This window comes from Anabas testudineus, chromosome 10 (assembly GCF_900324465.2).
Source record: "Anabas testudineus chromosome 10, fAnaTes1.2, whole genome shotgun sequence".
NCBI classification, from domain to species: domain Eukaryota; kingdom Metazoa; phylum Chordata; class Actinopteri; order Anabantiformes; family Anabantidae; genus Anabas; species Anabas testudineus.
In genome coordinates, this window is record NC_046619.1 from 8,902,811 (window position 1) to 8,920,203 (window position 17,393).

The window sequence follows — 17,393 nt, forward strand, 5'->3', positions numbered from 1 at the left end:
ATGTCAGACAGAAGGTAACAAACCAAGAAAGTGAAATAGAAGCAAGGAGGAAATGAGCTGATTATAATGCAGAAATAGCAGGAGTTGGCTTTTAGAATCCATCAATCTGCGTCTAATGACTAAGTGACACAAAGCTCTGTGAAAAAAAAAAAAAAAAAAAAAAGAAATCTCACATTTCTACTGCTGTGATATCAGAGCTAGACAGATCACAGCTACTTCCTCTGTAATTACTCACAAGTTTGACTTTCCCACTTTTAGTCCCGCTGCATTTTCTTGGACAAACCCCACAGCGCCACACTCCTCCACCATGTGCTAACCTTGACTCTGGCCATAAGCCTTTTTTTTTCTCACACCTGCCCAAGCTGGTCTGAGCTGGCCTTACCCCCTGCTGGTAGCCCACAGCTCATAGCCAGCCTGGCAATGGCTACAAGCAGCAACCTTGGGATGGAGCACAGCAAGACACTGATGACAAAGAGATCCACAGAACCTCCGGCCAGAGCGCACCAACCTTTTCCCTCAACCTCTTTAATTAGGCAGACGGCAAGACATGACTCCAGTTGATACGGACAGATTTCATTGTTAGCAGTTGTAATTCTCCCCTGTCCATAAAACCCTTGGATACTGCAGATCATGATAATATCTTTTAATAGTGTTGATAAGATATGATTCTTGTATTTCCTTTGAAATCCAATATTATTTGAGCAGAAACACAATATTATCCGAAACAATATTTTTCTCAGATTAGAAACAGGAAAATAAATCCTATCTTACCACAGACGTTTGAAGCTGTGGGTTCGAGAAATGCTCTTATTTACTTTGTTTTTGAGAGTGAGAACACGGAGAGAGCTTGCATTAGGATGTGGTTTTCTTAGCTTAAAGACTGGAAAAAGTGGAGGGCAGCAGGCTTGGCTCTATTCATAGTTCAGAAATAAACCTAAAACTCACTGGTCAACACCTGGCGTCTGATTGAAAACTGCACACAAACAAAAATGATTAATATCAAGACTGATATTTCCCTCGTGTGGGAGGAAAAGATGGCTGACCTCCAGAGGTGGTTAAATTTCATTTATTTAAATATTTATTTAGCGTGTAAGAAATAATGACACAAGAGTTCACAATTACTAAAAATGAAATGCAAGAGGGTTAAAATCAGGACTTGATTAAATTAGTAAGCTTAAAAACTTAGCAAAGGTTAAAAAGAAAACACTTAGCAACACTGTTTGTGGGGAGATTAGAGAGGTAACTGTATGAGAGTGCTTATGTGAATTATTTTCCAAGATGTAAGAAAAAATGATTTCATGTTAATTATTTTTGCCAGTTACACACACGTGATATTGAATTGAACTCATCCATGTTAGACTTTCATCTCCTTTTCCTTCCCATTCTTCTTCAATTGATTTGTGTTGCTGTTAATAATCTTTAGAGCACGTGTGTACAAAAAAGCACAAGTCCACTAACCAATTATTCTGTTTCCCGCTGACGCTGAAGAGAAGAAATGTGCAGTGCGTCTACCCCTTCAATAATGTGATTACTTTTTTTTTTTTCCCATTCTGCGTTTCCTCCCGACATTGATCCACCAGCTGCCCCCACTACCCATTGTTCAGCTGCTGAAGGAGAGCCAGCATTTTGCAGTTTTCTTTAAAGCCTGATGGGGACAGACATCCAGGGTGACCTTGGCTTCACCCTTATCCAGACTTTGTGTGACACGGCCCCACCAGATGCAGAGCCCTAAATGTAAAACTACAGCCACACATTTTTCAATAAACACCAGACACCATGCGTTTTCCTCCAAGTTTGACCTTTCTTCTACGCCGTTTGCCACAGCACAGTAAGACACAGACTGAAAATTATAGGTTCCCAAGAGTTTGTAAATATCACACCATTCACTGAGTTGTATAAAATATGAGCAAATAATGATGCAATTATTTTTAGCCTCCACCTCAGCTATGAAAAATCAATGTAAAACACACTAAGGCATGATGCACTACTGTGAAATATTCATATGTAAATTTTATACATGATATGATATTGCATTGCATACACGATTATTGAAATGTTTTTGCTTTTGAAACCATCCACAGTCGGAGTTGAAGTGTCTGAAAACAACAGCTAATAAAAGCCTGTTTACTGTAGCTTGCTGTCATAGCTGTGCTGCCTGCTGTATCTTATCTACTTACTGTAATATTGACAAACAGCTATTAAGTCATGTACAATTAAAGCTGGCGATATCATTTAAATCGATTGTGCAGGACCGGGTCTCCGCATCGACTGCTGAGCTAAGCTGGTGTTATATTAATTCACAGACTGAGAAGATGCTGCTCATTTGATGACTAAGATATTGATACGATGTGTTGAAATAACAGCGATTGCCACTATTATGTACTATCAGTTAACATTAGCTGTTCGTCAGCACTTATCTGCAGTTATCTTTATACGTACAGACAACAACTGTGCATTGCACATTTGCTGGGTAACAGCCAACGGTTTCATTTTGCACTTTGGCTAATTCACAAAGTAAATGCTGTTCCAGCTAACAAAGTGTAAAAATGAGAGGCCTGCAGCATAAAGGGGCTGCAGAGAAGAGGCTGCAGTGATGGGACCTTTTAAGTTTTCCTGTTGAAATGGTGCACTCTGAAAGTCTTTAAGCTAAATCATATTTGCATTATTAATCAGTGGTGATAATAAGTTATATCAGCTGTCAACATATCATTTAGTGGGTGAAGAGATACCAAAGTGCTCCACTTCACACATGACGGGACAAAGAGGAGAGTTAGAGCTCTATATGCTTTGCTTTAGAAGGACTTCTTCTCCATTTCTGCTTCAAGGCTCTTGGTAGAAGTGCTCTTGGTAGTATGGTGCCTAATTAACAGTCGATAGCAGCGGCTCTGGCTGAGAAGCTTTTCTTGGCAGAGGCACTGTATGCCCCTGATGATAGTACAAGTCACAACCTTCAAACCCCCAAAATGTAGATTCACATTAATCATTGCATTGACATACACGTATGAGATTGATTTCATGCCTTGGGAGGAAGAAAGCACTCACGTATGTTTGTTTGGTGGATTAATAATATGGCCGATGTCCTCTTGCTTTACTACAACACTGTCATTTTTGATACAGTTGGAACTTCAGAAGTCGTCACAGTGGTGACACACCGGTCGCTCTCAGCTTCTCATTCAGTCATGGAGTCAGCAGGTTACATTCTCTTTAATGATAACGCTTTAATCCCACTTAATTCTATAATCACAGTTAGTAAATGGCCCTTAACAGCCAAGGTTGGAGCTGGGGATTTGAAAGAACTGCATGCCCCCAGCTTTACATAGAGCAGGAGGAGTCAAGCTATATTTCCACGACCCCCTCCTCTCAGCAGCCTGCGGACAATAAGCTGATGTCTTTCATATCAGTGGAGGCATTAGCTCACGTTCTTCACTCGTTCCTTACTAGCTTTTCTAATATATCCCAGGTAGTGTCACTAAAACAATTAGAGTAATCAAGGAGCTTTGAGGGCCTGCAAGGGTTTTAATTGGCAGATTTGGACAAATAAAGGAGTATCACAGTCCGCCAGTATGTCACAGTATGTGTTGGTTTATGAAACTCTGACATTGACCCTTTATTCACAGTGTCTTTGACACCATGGATGAGATGACATTTTTCTATCAGCTATCTTCCATGTCTCCCCTCTCCCACGGCTTCTTATCTCTACCATGAATCTCCTGGAATTCTTTTCCTTTCTTGAATGCGATACAATACAAAGATTTTCGATTCTATAATGTGTCCAACTGTGGATTTGTTCCGAGTTCTCCATTCAAGAGCATAAAGATGGATATGGAGGATCTCCAGTTCTCCATGGGGAGACAATATGGCCACCCTTCATGCCTCTACAGGCGGCAGAATGTTGTTCTAACAAATCCCCAGATACACTTCTCTTTTTTTTTCCTCCTCTTTCTGTGAATCCTTTTCGCTTCTTATTGTTTTTTTTTTGTTTTGTTTTTTTTTTCCTGCATGATAATGCAGCTTTGGGGCTGCCAGAGCCAGCCTGTCTTTGAACAGCTTGCGTGCCCTGGGCCTGTCCCAGACGGAGTCCTTTTTTTTTTTCTTCTTCTTCGCCTGCTTTTCTTTACACTAGTGATGAGCAGGTTGCTGCCTCTGAGCAGACTCCAGCACAAAAACCCCTGGAGTGAAGAAGGCCAGGAACAAGAATAGAGGTAGATATGATGCTATGTGAAATCTCTTAGATTTAACACGAGCATCCACCACACTGCACACATGTAACCACATGCATGTACCCATATATATATATAGTTTAATGAAACACATCTCCAGCATATGATTCGGGGAGCAGAGGCTCTGCTCTCCCATTTTTGTTGTAAGGGAAGCACTGGCATTGAGTTAATTTATCTGCAGTGCAGGGTATTGATGGAAAAGTCCTATGGGTGATAAATCCTGAGTGGTTGTTACAGCATAAAATGATAATGGCCCTAGTGTAGCATTCTCCTCAGCATCCCAAAACAAATTTGTTGGGGAGACTCACTCTGCTTTTACACGAGCAAACAAAACTGCGCCTGATGCAGCAGTATGCAAATACTTCTCTTGCTGTGTTTCTACAACATGTCGAGTGATAAATGAAGCTAATAAAAGTGACATTCAGCTGGGTTTGCATGTATTTTAATATTTGCTAAACATCACGGTTTTTAATCAAGAGAATGTGTATTTGTGAGTTTCTTATATGTGAGGATTAGCTGCATGTGTTTCAAACCTATTTATGTCTGATTATTGGATTATTACTGTTAGTTTTATATTACCATGTAAGCACAAAAAGTAAGTAGCAAAATCTCAGAACATACATATAGTAACATAATTGATGGTGGTGAATAAATATTCCCTTTTGAAATCCAGAGGCATCTTAAAATTGACTCAAATGCAATACTTAAATATACTGCTGCTGGACGTCCTTCTAGCCATTTAAGAAGATTATAGAAACACTGAAAACCTCAACAAAGGCCCAGCAGGACCAAAGCATTGGCAGCTACTGGATCAAAAGTGCTGCTAATAAAAAGCAGCATGGATGTTTTTTTCTTTCTGTGTAACAATTATAAAAGTTCGACACTTGCCTATTTAAGATAACGTTACGCTTCCTATTCGTCACTGCCTGGCACAAAGATGTTCTTTCTGCAGTGGGATTACTCAGACTGAGATCATAAAACTAAGCCACTGAGCTGATTCCCCATTTTCCTCAGCAATCATCTAGCTGGATCTGTCTTGTCTCATGATCCTCTCTCCACAGGCAGTGACCTTGACGGATCGAAGGGACGCGTCGACCCTGCGACACACGCACTAGCATCAGCACACAGGTTCTGTTCAAGTTCTCCAGAAATCAAATCTATCTGTCTACATTCATTGGTTAATAGAACTACAACAGCAGGTGGACGCAGCGGGTTTTCGCATAGCTGCCACCAGGTGCCATTTTCAGTGTGATTGCCCTCATGGGAGACAGTCCATCCCTGTCCGGTGTATAATAGTATGGCCCAATAGGGGGCAGCTGCAGAGTGAAGTCCAGCAGCTTCTCTGAATGCCTGTGACTCATTCATATTGGCACAGCTCGCCAGATTATTTCAATTAGCTCGAATAAGAAAAAAATCCCATGCTGAGGTTGTCACTGCATCAAGGGGCAAAATTGAGCACGCTGCTGCTTTGAAGGTTAGCTGCTGGAAAGCTTTATTTCCTTCTGCACAAAATCTAAAATTGGACAGAAAAATGTATGATGGCATTAGGTGCAGGTGGAGGACGAGGAAAAAGCTCCCTGTAGAAGAGCAAGAAATAATTCATTAAAAGGAAACAAAGACAGAAATAGGAGAACATCAAACCAGTTATTACAAACCGTCCTTATTATTTGCAGAGGGAAAAAAAAAAACAATTAGCATGCCTCGCATGTGATTTGGAAAGAATGCATTCGTTGAAAGCTGATGCGCAGTCTTAAGGAAATAGGTTTCAGTATAGAACGTGGATCTTAAAGAGAGGAAATTTGCAACACAAGAATTAAATTAGACACAGCAAATTAATACTAAAAGCAATTCTGCTTTAAACTATGACTCTGGGATCGAATTAGATTCATAAAAAACAAGTGAAACTAACAGTCGTTGAGGGGATATTGTGAGGCAGAGAGAAGCCGATATCTAAATGAATGTTAACGAGCAGAATCCAATTCAGGAGCTGATTGCCTTATAAGCAGGCAGCAGCAAGCAGAAGGGCGTAGGGAGGAGCAGGGCAGCCAAACAGAGGAGATGCATGGCATAATAGCCACTCATCTATTCAGGGTAATTGTGTTTCCCCTACTACAAGGACTGGTGGACCTTTCATTTCCTCCTCAGGCAGTGGACGTGATAGAGGAACTGAGGGGTTTGGGGTTGTTAGGGGAGGATTAAAAAGGCTGCATCATCAGTGGTCTCCACAAATGGCTGCTCACGCTCAGACCTCTCAACCCCAGGCTTACAGGCAGCTTCAACACACAGTGATTTTCAAACGAGCCAGCCGCAAACCTAGCAAGCAAACAACACCCAAAGTGAGCTTCTTCAACAGCTAGGATTATTGTGCGACAGTACACAGCACTACCTGGAACGTCCTGCCCAAGGAGGTACTCATTTGGTCTTTCCGCTATATCTTATGTTTCTCATCTGTTGTGCCAAAGCTTAACCAATTTCTGTTTGTGGTTTCCCATCTGTTACCAAGCATTTACGACTGCTTTAACAAAAGCAGCTGACACACAGCCGCCATCATTCCCATGGCGTCAAATAGGGGAAGCATCATTATCTGCCACTGTGGGGTGACAGTGCTGTGTTCAGCACGCTATGCTATGTTCATCAGCTTACGGCTAACAGTGGGCTGAGTGGTGTCGGCGATTTAGGGCACAGTTGGATTTTAAAGCTTTTTTTTTTTTTTTTTCTTCTTCCTCAAAACAACAGTTGTGTTGTGGGCCCTAAAACCAAAACACTGAATTGAAAGTTGCTAAAATGAGACATGGGGCAGCTGCAGAAAAGAGTTATAATTCTCTAGTTGCTTGTCACTACAAGCAACACCTTTCCCGTTACATATAGTTATGTGATCCAGTGTTTATAGTAAAATATTGATTAGCGCAGCTTTAAAGGGAATGGTAAAACTGATGCTGCAGAGGCAGTAATACCATCTTTTATAACATAGCCAGTTTTCGTAATCAATCTGTTGCCTCCCAGCCCAACACAAGGTGATGGAAATTCCAATAGCAGCAAAGCAAAGCTGTCTGATATGCTGGGTAATATTCACCATCACTACCTTGAAATAAAAAATTGCTGGAGTATGTCTTAAATATATTTATATGGCTTAAACAGGCAACAACAAACAGGCTACATGTACACTTAAGGTGTTTTGGTTTGAAATCTACAGGCATTGAGGCTCACCTGTTCTAATATGGTGTTGATCCTGTCCACCTCGCAGTCAATCACGTAACGCTTCTCCTGCCTCCTGTCCATCTCCTCAATGATGCGCTTGAACTCCGCTGCGTCTGTTGTGCTGCTAACTGAGCGAGCGGTCACCTGCCAGTTGTTTGCTACCGCTGCCTCCATGATGGCCTGCAGTATGGAGAAGCCTGGGAAGAAAGACAGATACGGAGAAATACCGAGAGGCCCAAAGGATTAGACACAAAAGGAGACGGGCACGCCGTAACAATTATGCAAGAACTCAGTGGCTGTTAATTTATTCTAGATCGGTTTTTGCTTGAATCCAAAGGTTAAAGGTCATCTCATTACAATCTAAAATAGCCTCCCAAAGTCTGGAGGCCCATTAAAATATTGTCTAGTCTAGATTTTGTGTGCCAGTGTGTGTGAATTTACATTTGCATATTGAGAAGGCAATATCATAATGAAGTGAAAGGACAGGAATCGTATCTCCATATTATATATATATATATATATATATTAAAAGATCAGTGGGTGATGTTATTGCACTTGGCATCAATTAAATTATGGCATTTAACTAAGCCACATGTTAACTTTGACAGTGTGGTGAAACACATCACGGCCAGCGTCTCCATGGAGAATTGTGCCAACTCATTTAAAGATAAAGACAATGAAAGATTCATTCAGGCCAATGGTAGAAAGAGATCATTATGCTACCAGAAGAATGGAATATGAGCCCTTATAATGATTAATTCACACGTGAAATATTTTCATTTAACAGAGCGCTCAGAAACACTACGGTCAAATCACATACCACAGAATGAATAATATAGTCCTATTTCTGGGGGGATATATTGCACATAGCACAAGATGAAATAAAAACAGCCTGACTCTTCTTCAGTGTGCAACGAGTGAGAATGAACATGAAGGTTATTAATGAAAATCAAACACACTGCTGATATGTCATTAGGTCATGGGCTAAACATCGGCAGGCTCTAAGTGCAATAAGCTTCTTTTCTATATGTGCTCACTTTTCATCGTCTGTCATGTGGTTAACCGACAGAGAAAAGAGAGAATCAAACAAACAAACTTGCAGCAACAGCACATTCTGGCACGCATTCAGATTTTCTATGACGATTGATACAGCTGCATGTTATTGGGCATTATGCAAATTGCCTGACTCCGTCTGAACAACAGTGGGTAAAGTAAGCATTTGTCATATATTTTATTTTTTTTTACTGTGAGTCATTTCTCTGTACAACCTTATCTCTGTGAGCCGGCTGCAGACAGCCAACCAAGCCAGCACAGAGAGCAAAGAAACAACAACAGCTATAACAAGAAAACCACTTTGTGGCTCTCTTCATTTCTCTGCTTTTGCATTTTTTTCCCTTCTTTCTCATTCCATCTGAGTGGTCAAGGAGTCTTTTTTATTTTATTTTTTTTATTTGCAAATGCTTGGAGGCTGCTGCACAGTGTGTGTCTGCGCTCCTAATGCAACGCCACCACTGCAGTGCATTGCCACATCTCCAGCGGGTGACCTTTCGGGCGAGTGGCACAGCGAGTAGCGGAGACTGACGCACAGTGTGTCATCTGTTCAGAGGGTCAGTGGCTATTGCCTGGGGACATCAGCATGCCAGACCTCAAGGTTATCTAGCAGCCCGGTTATCAGGTCACATCTCCAAGGAGTTCAGCCGATAGTTCATGAATGTAACTGGTTGTGCAACACTAAGTACAGATGATGTGCTTAGGACATGTATGGGTATTCGGGGTTTTGGATCACAGAGATGTTTAAAATTAGCAACACTTATACAGCTGAAGTCAAACATGGTGGGACAATAAGAACATGAAGGCAGCAGAAGCTTAAGGCAGAAAATTGTCAAACGCAGCTGGAAGTTTTTTTTTTTTTGGACATTTGTTTTATTTCAGATGGAAGAAGTATCATTTTTACATGAGCACGGTCTCTCATGTACTATACCTGCTCTCATCTCCTATACCTAAAGCAAAAGTTGCGAAATGAAAGTTTGAATAACATGGATGCATTATTCATTTTCCTGAGGCATATGCTCAGAACCTTACAAACCACAAGCCAGCTGGATAGCGTGGCAGTCTTCCCGACAATAAAAGCTTCTCACATTAAAAGATGTCATGCAGATTAACTGGGTCAAAGTGGTCCCTGCTGGTTTCAAAATAGTAGAGAATAAAGCTGCTAAAAGGTAAAAAAAAAAAAAAATCCAATAAACTATAAACATGTGGTAATCAACCTGGGTGTACTGCATGCCATTCTTGCGAGATAAAATGATTGGGTGGATATTTGTTTCAGGCCTGCAATTATCTATTTGTTTAGTGCCGTGCAATCACTGTGCAGCTTGAAAGAATTACATATCTCACAAGATGGCAAATGGCAAAAGAAAATACAGATAAACGCAGGTGGATGCTTTAAGGATTTGGACGTCATAAATATACAGCAGCAAGAAAAAAATAACTGAGACCTTTGGAATGATCTGCACTTCTCTATAATTTTGTCTTAAAAAATAAAATGTCATATATTTGTTAGTTACAATTATGAACAAACATAATCTATTTTAAACAAGGAACAAAAATTATTGTATTCAAACTAACAGGACCCATGGAGTTAGGACTGAGCAACAATGGGCTCCTGTCGGTGAAACAAAATGGGAGGTTTGAGTTAGATCTACTTTGGTTTATTAAAAACAAAGAGCCTCTAATGAACTATGCCTATTCTGAAAAAAAGACCTGTTGATTTGCATAAAGTTGGAAAAGGGCTACGAAGCTGTCGCAAAGAGTTTAGATAGAAACTGTTTATAAATGGACGTCATTTAGTACTGTGGCTCTTTTCCTGGTGCACAGGTAAGATGACTGCAAAGGCACAAAGCAGAATGCTCAATGAGGTACAAAGAACCTAGAGTAGCAGCTAAAGGCTTAAATGAATCATAGCTTCTTGAGTCACCATACATAAATCATGTAGCATGGTGTCCATGGCAGAAAGCCACTGCTGTCCCAAAAAAAGAAAAAAAAAAAAAACACTGTGTACCTGGAGGGTGCCAAAGAGCATGGTTACCCTCTATAACACTACAGGAAAATAGCTCTGTGATGATAGATGATGCAGATGAAACTTTAAATTGTGAGGGAAGAACTCTGAGCACTCTGAGCTAAGGAGGGCAACACATACAAACATGGAAACACCTGGAGGCGGCCTCGTGATTTGGGACCCTGCCTGGACAGACTGAGGGGAAAATGAATTCAAGTCTATCAAGTCTTTCTAATCTTAGAGGCTGTTCAACACAGACACAAGATAATTGAATTGTTCGCCTGCTGATATGTTAAGCACATTGAGTGTGTTTATACTTGTGACTTAGTTGAAGATTACATTTTATGATCGGTGCCTTTTCATGCCACTTGCCGTCTATGGTGAAATAGAATAGAAAAGAAAAAAAAAGTCCTTTTCTTATTTTCTTTTCTGAGGTGCAAGAAAAACATGAATTATACGAACTCTAATGTGAATAGAGGGAAACAATGTGCTGTCAGTCAGATTTGAATCACACAGGGCTTTTATTTTGAAAGTGCTGATTTGTGCAGCGTTCATCTCCTCCTGCCTCCAGCAAACCCTGAACTGTGTGGGAACAATTGGATTCACTTAAGATTCACAGATGATTCTATGCCTGCCTAGTTTTACATTTGTATGGAAATTAAGAGATGGAATCTAGTGGTGGTAAATAGTCTGTCCACAAATGGATTACTTTGCTCCGGTTATTTTTTAATGTCAGCACAAAAGTTTATGTTTCGTGATTTAGACTTCAAAAATCTGAAATGAACGAAAGCTTTTGAGCTTTTGAAGACTTTCCTCTTCCGCTCTACCAGTAAGGAAAAATAAATGGTATTACACGCATTTCTGTATGTGCATCTGTCCATTCCAGCATTAACTAGTCAATTACATCATCATAAAAAAATCAGTGAATCCCATGGATCTCTATGTTGTCTCTAAAAATGTAATATAATTGCATACATGCATTTTGGAAGACAACAAAGAGATTTGTTTATTACCACCTTTAAATCCCATGCCACAGTTTCTGCTGATCATGCTCCTCAGGGTTTATCCATCAAGACTGGGAGACATGAGGTGATGCTCCTGTCACATTATGTAACATACAGACAGTGGCTATATTAATAGATATTTAATCTGAATATTCTTCCACATTTTATATGTATACAGTAGCTTATGTTAATGTAGGATGCACAGAACCTGATTTCAATTTAATCCGACTGGGTTGTTTTCCAACTATCTCTGCACATGCAGCTTCTAACTGGCTGCACACACACACCATGGGTAGAGCAGGAAAAGTTGGAAAACGGGCAGGATTGTGGCTCCTTAGAAATAGGATTGGCCGCCCACTACAAAATCACAACATGTGGTAAAAAAAGAAAGCAGTTTTCTCCATTTCTAGACATTTCCAGTGAATCAGTGTTTCCATCGACCAACATTACAAGGTCAAGGTTGGACAAGGGTGAACAGAAAACTCATGAAAGGGTAGAAGCATGTACAATATATGATAGTTTTTTCTGTTACTGTTCTTTTTTTACTTCTGTGCCTCTGTGACCTATGGACTCATAGGTATGGTGGTTCGATCCCTGGTTTCCCCCTCATTCCTGGCCACATGTCGAAGTGTCCCTGGACTACACACTGAACACTGATGCCTAAAATACAGCTGCCTGTCCACAATGAATTTCCTCAAGGGGATTCGTAGAGTATCAGTTATTATTATAACATCCTTCTCTGCGACAGAAATAGTTTTGTGTTTTCACATAAGCATAATTTCAGTCTCTTTCATGAAGGTTTTAGTTGACATGAATAGGAGACAGATTTAACATTCACTGAATTTTGAGTGTATTATGGACACACTCTCTTACAAAGCTCAGTGGGAGTGGAAGTGCCAGTGGTTGTGGGGGTAACTGTGAGGGCAGGGAGATGGTGTTGTGTATTCAGGTCCAGTTTGTGAAGGGGGAGTGTTTAAAGCTAAAACAGGGCGGTAAGTCGCTCTTTAATCTCAAACACACACTTGAAACAACTGCGTACTTTGTGGAGCAGTGCATAAAAGGCTGTGATGGGTGAAAACTCAATTATTTCTGCATTTTCCCTCGAATCTATATCAGAGCATTGCAGGGTCCGCTTTCAAATCCCAACAGAGCCTAATGACTCCCCATGTGCTTATAAATCAGAGCTGTTGCGAATGAGATGTTGTGGCAGCGTAGCGTACAGCGGCTGAGCGAGAGCTGCGGTCCTCTTCTACGTCTGTGAACCGGATCTCAACAGGATGAGTTCTGAAGCGTCACCCGTGGCGGCTCAGCAGTAATTGAATTGAGTTGGATCTAATCTCATTGCCCAGCTCCTTTGGTTCCCTGCCTCTCATTAGGGTTCGATGCAGAGTGTCACAGGCCTCCATTTCTCTCTCTCACACAATCTTCTCTCATATCTCTCATATCTCACAGCTGATCCAGGCTAACTAGGTAAATCAGAGAAACCATATTGCAAATTTCTGTAAGCATACCCCGGCATTATCCACAACTGCCTGTCAGCTTTAGAGACACAGCTATACCCGTTGCTCATATACCTCTGTGTCATCCTCGGTATTACGCTAATCCACACCAATCCAAAGCCTAATCTACCAATCTGATCATGTAAGTAAATAAGTCATTGGTAACCACACTACGGTACAAAATAAATATATGAACCGATGCCAGTGAAGTTAACCGCTAAAGTGAAATATGAATGACATAAACCACACAATCTGAACCTATTTCTAAAGGATCAAAATCTAAAGAACACTCATGAAAAAGAGGCAATGGTCACTGAGCCAACAGCAATTGTGGCTGCTCTCCCCGCTCTAACTTCAATCCCCTCGTAAATGAGGGTCTGTGGTGGGCCGAAACGCCCTGCCGAGCACTGTCCAGAGTCTCTGAGGGCATCAGAAACAACTGAATTGAAACCACAAAGATAATGGCTTTGACTTATAATTGTGGGGTGGGCTTGATAACGAGTTTAGGACTGAACAACTGCAGGGAGAAATGAGAGAAGTGTACTTGACAGAAATGTAACAATGACAGCAATGTTTGTGTTCAGTGTACCCAAATCACAAAGAAAACGCATTCATGTAATTTATTTTAACACATTTTAAAATAGTTTAGATTTTATATGTCTACATTTTTTTGTTTAGTTTTGGTTAATATTATTTGGAGGCTAATTATTTACCGCAGACTTAGCAATGTAAGGCCGTTCATCCTGGACCTGTGCACTGCGCTTTGAGTAGCATTTCACTCAATCAAACTGTTAAACTGAGTAAATCTTTGACTAAGGGAGGGCATGAATTAACATTTGAGTGCTGTCTTCACACCACAATACAAATGTGTATTTAAAATTCTCAAGCTGACAAAATCACACTCTTTATTAACTATGTGTCTATTAGTCCACAAATTCACACATATTCCCAGAGATGCTTTGTCTCCGTCGGCTTTTGATGAAGCCAGAATAAACACGTACAGTATTTAGAGCCTGGTGAGTGTTTGCCTCTGGGCTAAACATGCTCACAGGGTTCTGAATATCCCTTCAGAGCAGAGGAGATCAAAATCTTGGGCTGAGAGAGGAAGAAGGCGTTTTATTTACTCTCATCAGTCACCTGGCCTAGGCTCACTTTGTATCATTTGTATCAAACTGTGGTTTAGTGGTGTTACATAACCTGGACTTTGACTTCTACAGCAAACGGTATCCTGTAACAAGAATACATCAGGGTCAAATCGATGTCTGGTGGTTGTGTGTTCAAAACATTTTAAGGCTTTATGTGCATTTGAGTCTTTATTTGCCTTAAAAGCAGAAACAGGTTCATTTAATATGTTATTTAAATGAAAAAAAAAAAAAAATTGTAGCCGATATAATCCCTCTACTTCCTGGACGCAGCAGACGTTGGTTGTAGAAATGCTGAATTTATTCTTTAAGCAAATGCCAAAGTAGCCCAAAAGTGTGTAGCCAAGGTTTTGATGTGGTGTTTACAGTGGGACTATAACAAAAACTGTTTCAATGCCAAGTTGTCCTAATCAAAAAAGACAGCACATGTGAAATCAAACAGACACAGCAGGCTGTCTGTATCTTCAGAAGTGCATACATGCAGCGGGGAAGGGGAGTAGCGCTTTTCTACTGTGAACATCCACCCACAGAAATTTCAGAGCTTCTCTACCTCTCCTTGTCTGTCTTTGTTCGCCAGCCCCTCTCTATCACCCACACTATATACTGTGACATATCAAAGCATATACACAGATGGGTATGTGTATATGCCCAATTGTCTGTGTGTGTGTGTGTGTGTTTGGAGGGTTTGATCAAGTACAGCACAAAAGTCTCCGGGCAGCTTAGGCTAATCAGCTGAAACTGAAAGCAAAAGTATATGAAGTGAGACTAATATTCTCCTCTTGTGTTTACTCTTGGAGATGACATTTACATTTTATTTGTTAGAAACAAAAAGGCCGTGTAACATAATGTAAGACCAAGGCAATCAACCTCTACTATGGCTGTTTGAAGCGAAGACCAGGATAGTTTGTTATATTGAAAAAAGAAGCTCCCAGCAGTAATTTCATGGCTGCTGAAGTTAGCAATAGGTAGGTGGTAAAATGGTTTTATTCCAGGTTCAGTTAAAAGAGGACACAGAGGTTTATTGTGTGCTTATTGTGACAGACGATGGCTCTCGTATCACTTTTTTTTTTTAAAGGCACAGGTGCTTGACTTGTTTGTGACTAGTTTTTCAAGGGGTTACTGAATTACAGAGGTTGCCACCGCAGGTTGCGCTATCTGTATATTGGGATGTCACTTTGGCACTGGTACCCGTTTATGTGTGCAAAATAAAAAAGAGAGGAAACGCTAGTGATGCATAGCTTCATCCATATTTCTTTAATATTATTTTTCTTGTGCATTTTATGGCTTCTCTGATGTGCCCTTTCTTGTCAGCGTGTCCAAGCTGATTTATTCTCCTGATGCATGCATAATTTAGTTGTTATGAAGTCGGCGTGAAGGAGAGGGCCACTAAAGCACAAGTGGCATATGTGTGTGGTTGTGTGTGTGTGTGTGTGTGTGTGTGTGTGTGTATAAAGTCTCAGCTGGGTGCAGCCGATGTGCCATTATGGTGACTGTGATGAGACCACAAAGCCAAGAAAACAAGCTACGCTATATGATACCGACATGGCTGCAGAAGGGAGCTGGCATTCACACTTATTATCTCACATTTTGAGCAAAGTGTATAAATAAACAATTGTGGGTGACAATATTGCACTTGACTAGATGTTATTTGTGTGAAATGTGTCAGAATGGCATAAAAATTCTTGTGTAACAAATTGAAAGATAAAAAGCAGCTGATAATTTAAAGTCACACATAAGAATAATGTTGCTTTGTTTTACCAGACATGTGAAACCAATGCTGGTTACAAGGTATAATGCAAACTAAATGGACGCTACACATGAAAACATTATCAAACCTTATTAACTAGGTATGTAGAAGGAAAAAAACGATAGCTACTACATGTGGACTATGCTTATTGTGGTTTGGTATTGTATCACAATGCTTAATTCATGCTGTTTACAACAATAAGAGCGATGCCAAACCACTACAATTAAATTAAAGGACAGACTTGATTTGATTTGCCATCAAAGGCATCCAGGAAGGCAGCAGGAGGCATTTTTTGTTGGACTCTTTTAGTGAACAAAGGCAAGTGTCTCTGGATAGCCAATTAAAGGGATTGCTGAAGAATGGGGAGCAAGGTTCGCGTTAGTTACAGTGTATCTGACTCCGTCTGATTGCCTCCCCGAGCCTCCCTTCATATCTATCTTTCTATCTACAGTAGCTTGGCAGGAACTAGAAGAGATGAGGCTAACTACAGTATGTGTGGTCATCCAATCCTCCCATTCACAAGCCTCTTGGCCCTGCTGGCAGATCACTCTGCCGCTGTTGCCAGGCTGTAGTTATCTTGTCTGCCTGTTTAACAGCTGATCAACAGTGTCTGTGGTGAGTTATGAGGGTTTAACACAATGCCAAGTGGTCTTTGATTGATGTAACCAGAATATTATCTGCCTCATGCATGATTTTCTATTTCTAATTTTTTACATTTTTTGCATGTTGGAAATAATTTGATTTCCCAACCACTGAAATTAGCAGCCATGACAGAGGTAATCACAGCTTCTGAACCGTCACTCACTTCCAAACAATTGAAGAAAAACCTCATACAAAACACATGTCACACGACTCACATCCTTTTAGTGTTGGTGCATGCTTAACATCTTCTCTGCACTGTTGTGAAATAAAAATCACAGTTTCTGCATAACCAACATGTATTAAGACACTGAAAATGTAATAAAATGAAAGATTGTATGCTAAAATGTTTTATTTCTAAACAATACTTTTAATCCAGTGCTTCACATTAGTTGCACATTGTCCTGGAAATATATTAAAAAGTCTGCTGCTGTTTACATCAATCTGAACCTGCTGAAAAGCACAAATCACCTCCTGCATTTTAGGCACCGACTTTACTGGTACTACAGCACATGTGAGTCAGGTTCTACACATCACACAAACAGCATGTCAGCAGCATGAGTGTGTCCTCTGTCAGGGTCACACTCGCTCCACTAAGTCATTTTTGTCACTTCCAGTCAAGATCTCCTGACTGAGTCAAAAACCACCAAATACACAAACTGAAGCTTAAACTGTACCATGAATTATTTACGTCTCCTCAAGATCTGTATCTAATGGTCAACATGTCAAGGATGTTGTATGACTGTATGTGTTTTATTAATTCTATACAAAAAAAACTAAGTGCAAAATGCAAAAAATGTGAATGAAGGTGCAGTGGAGAGCTAACTATTGCATAAATGATGCAATGCAAAATGTTGGATGTTTTTGGATGAAGACCTGCTGTACCTGC

At 40.4% G+C, this 17,393-nt stretch overlaps 1 protein-coding gene across 4 annotated transcripts in view; it reads right to left on the minus strand.

The window, feature by feature from the left end:
• The window catches only part of gria3b (glutamate receptor, ionotropic, AMPA 3b), a 73,673-nt gene that overhangs the window by 26,648 nt on the left and 29,632 nt on the right, over positions 1–17,393 (minus strand). For all 4 annotated transcript variants that reach the window (XR_003298696.1, XM_026357809.1, XM_026357808.1 and 1 more), the window contains exon 4: positions 7,428–7,615. Coding sequence is in view for 3 of the 4 variants with exons in the window: in XM_026357809.1 (XP_026213594.1) it covers positions 7,428–7,615 (188 nt within the window). In the remaining variant the exon portion in view is untranslated. The remainder of the gene's footprint in view (positions 1–7,427; positions 7,616–17,393) is intronic.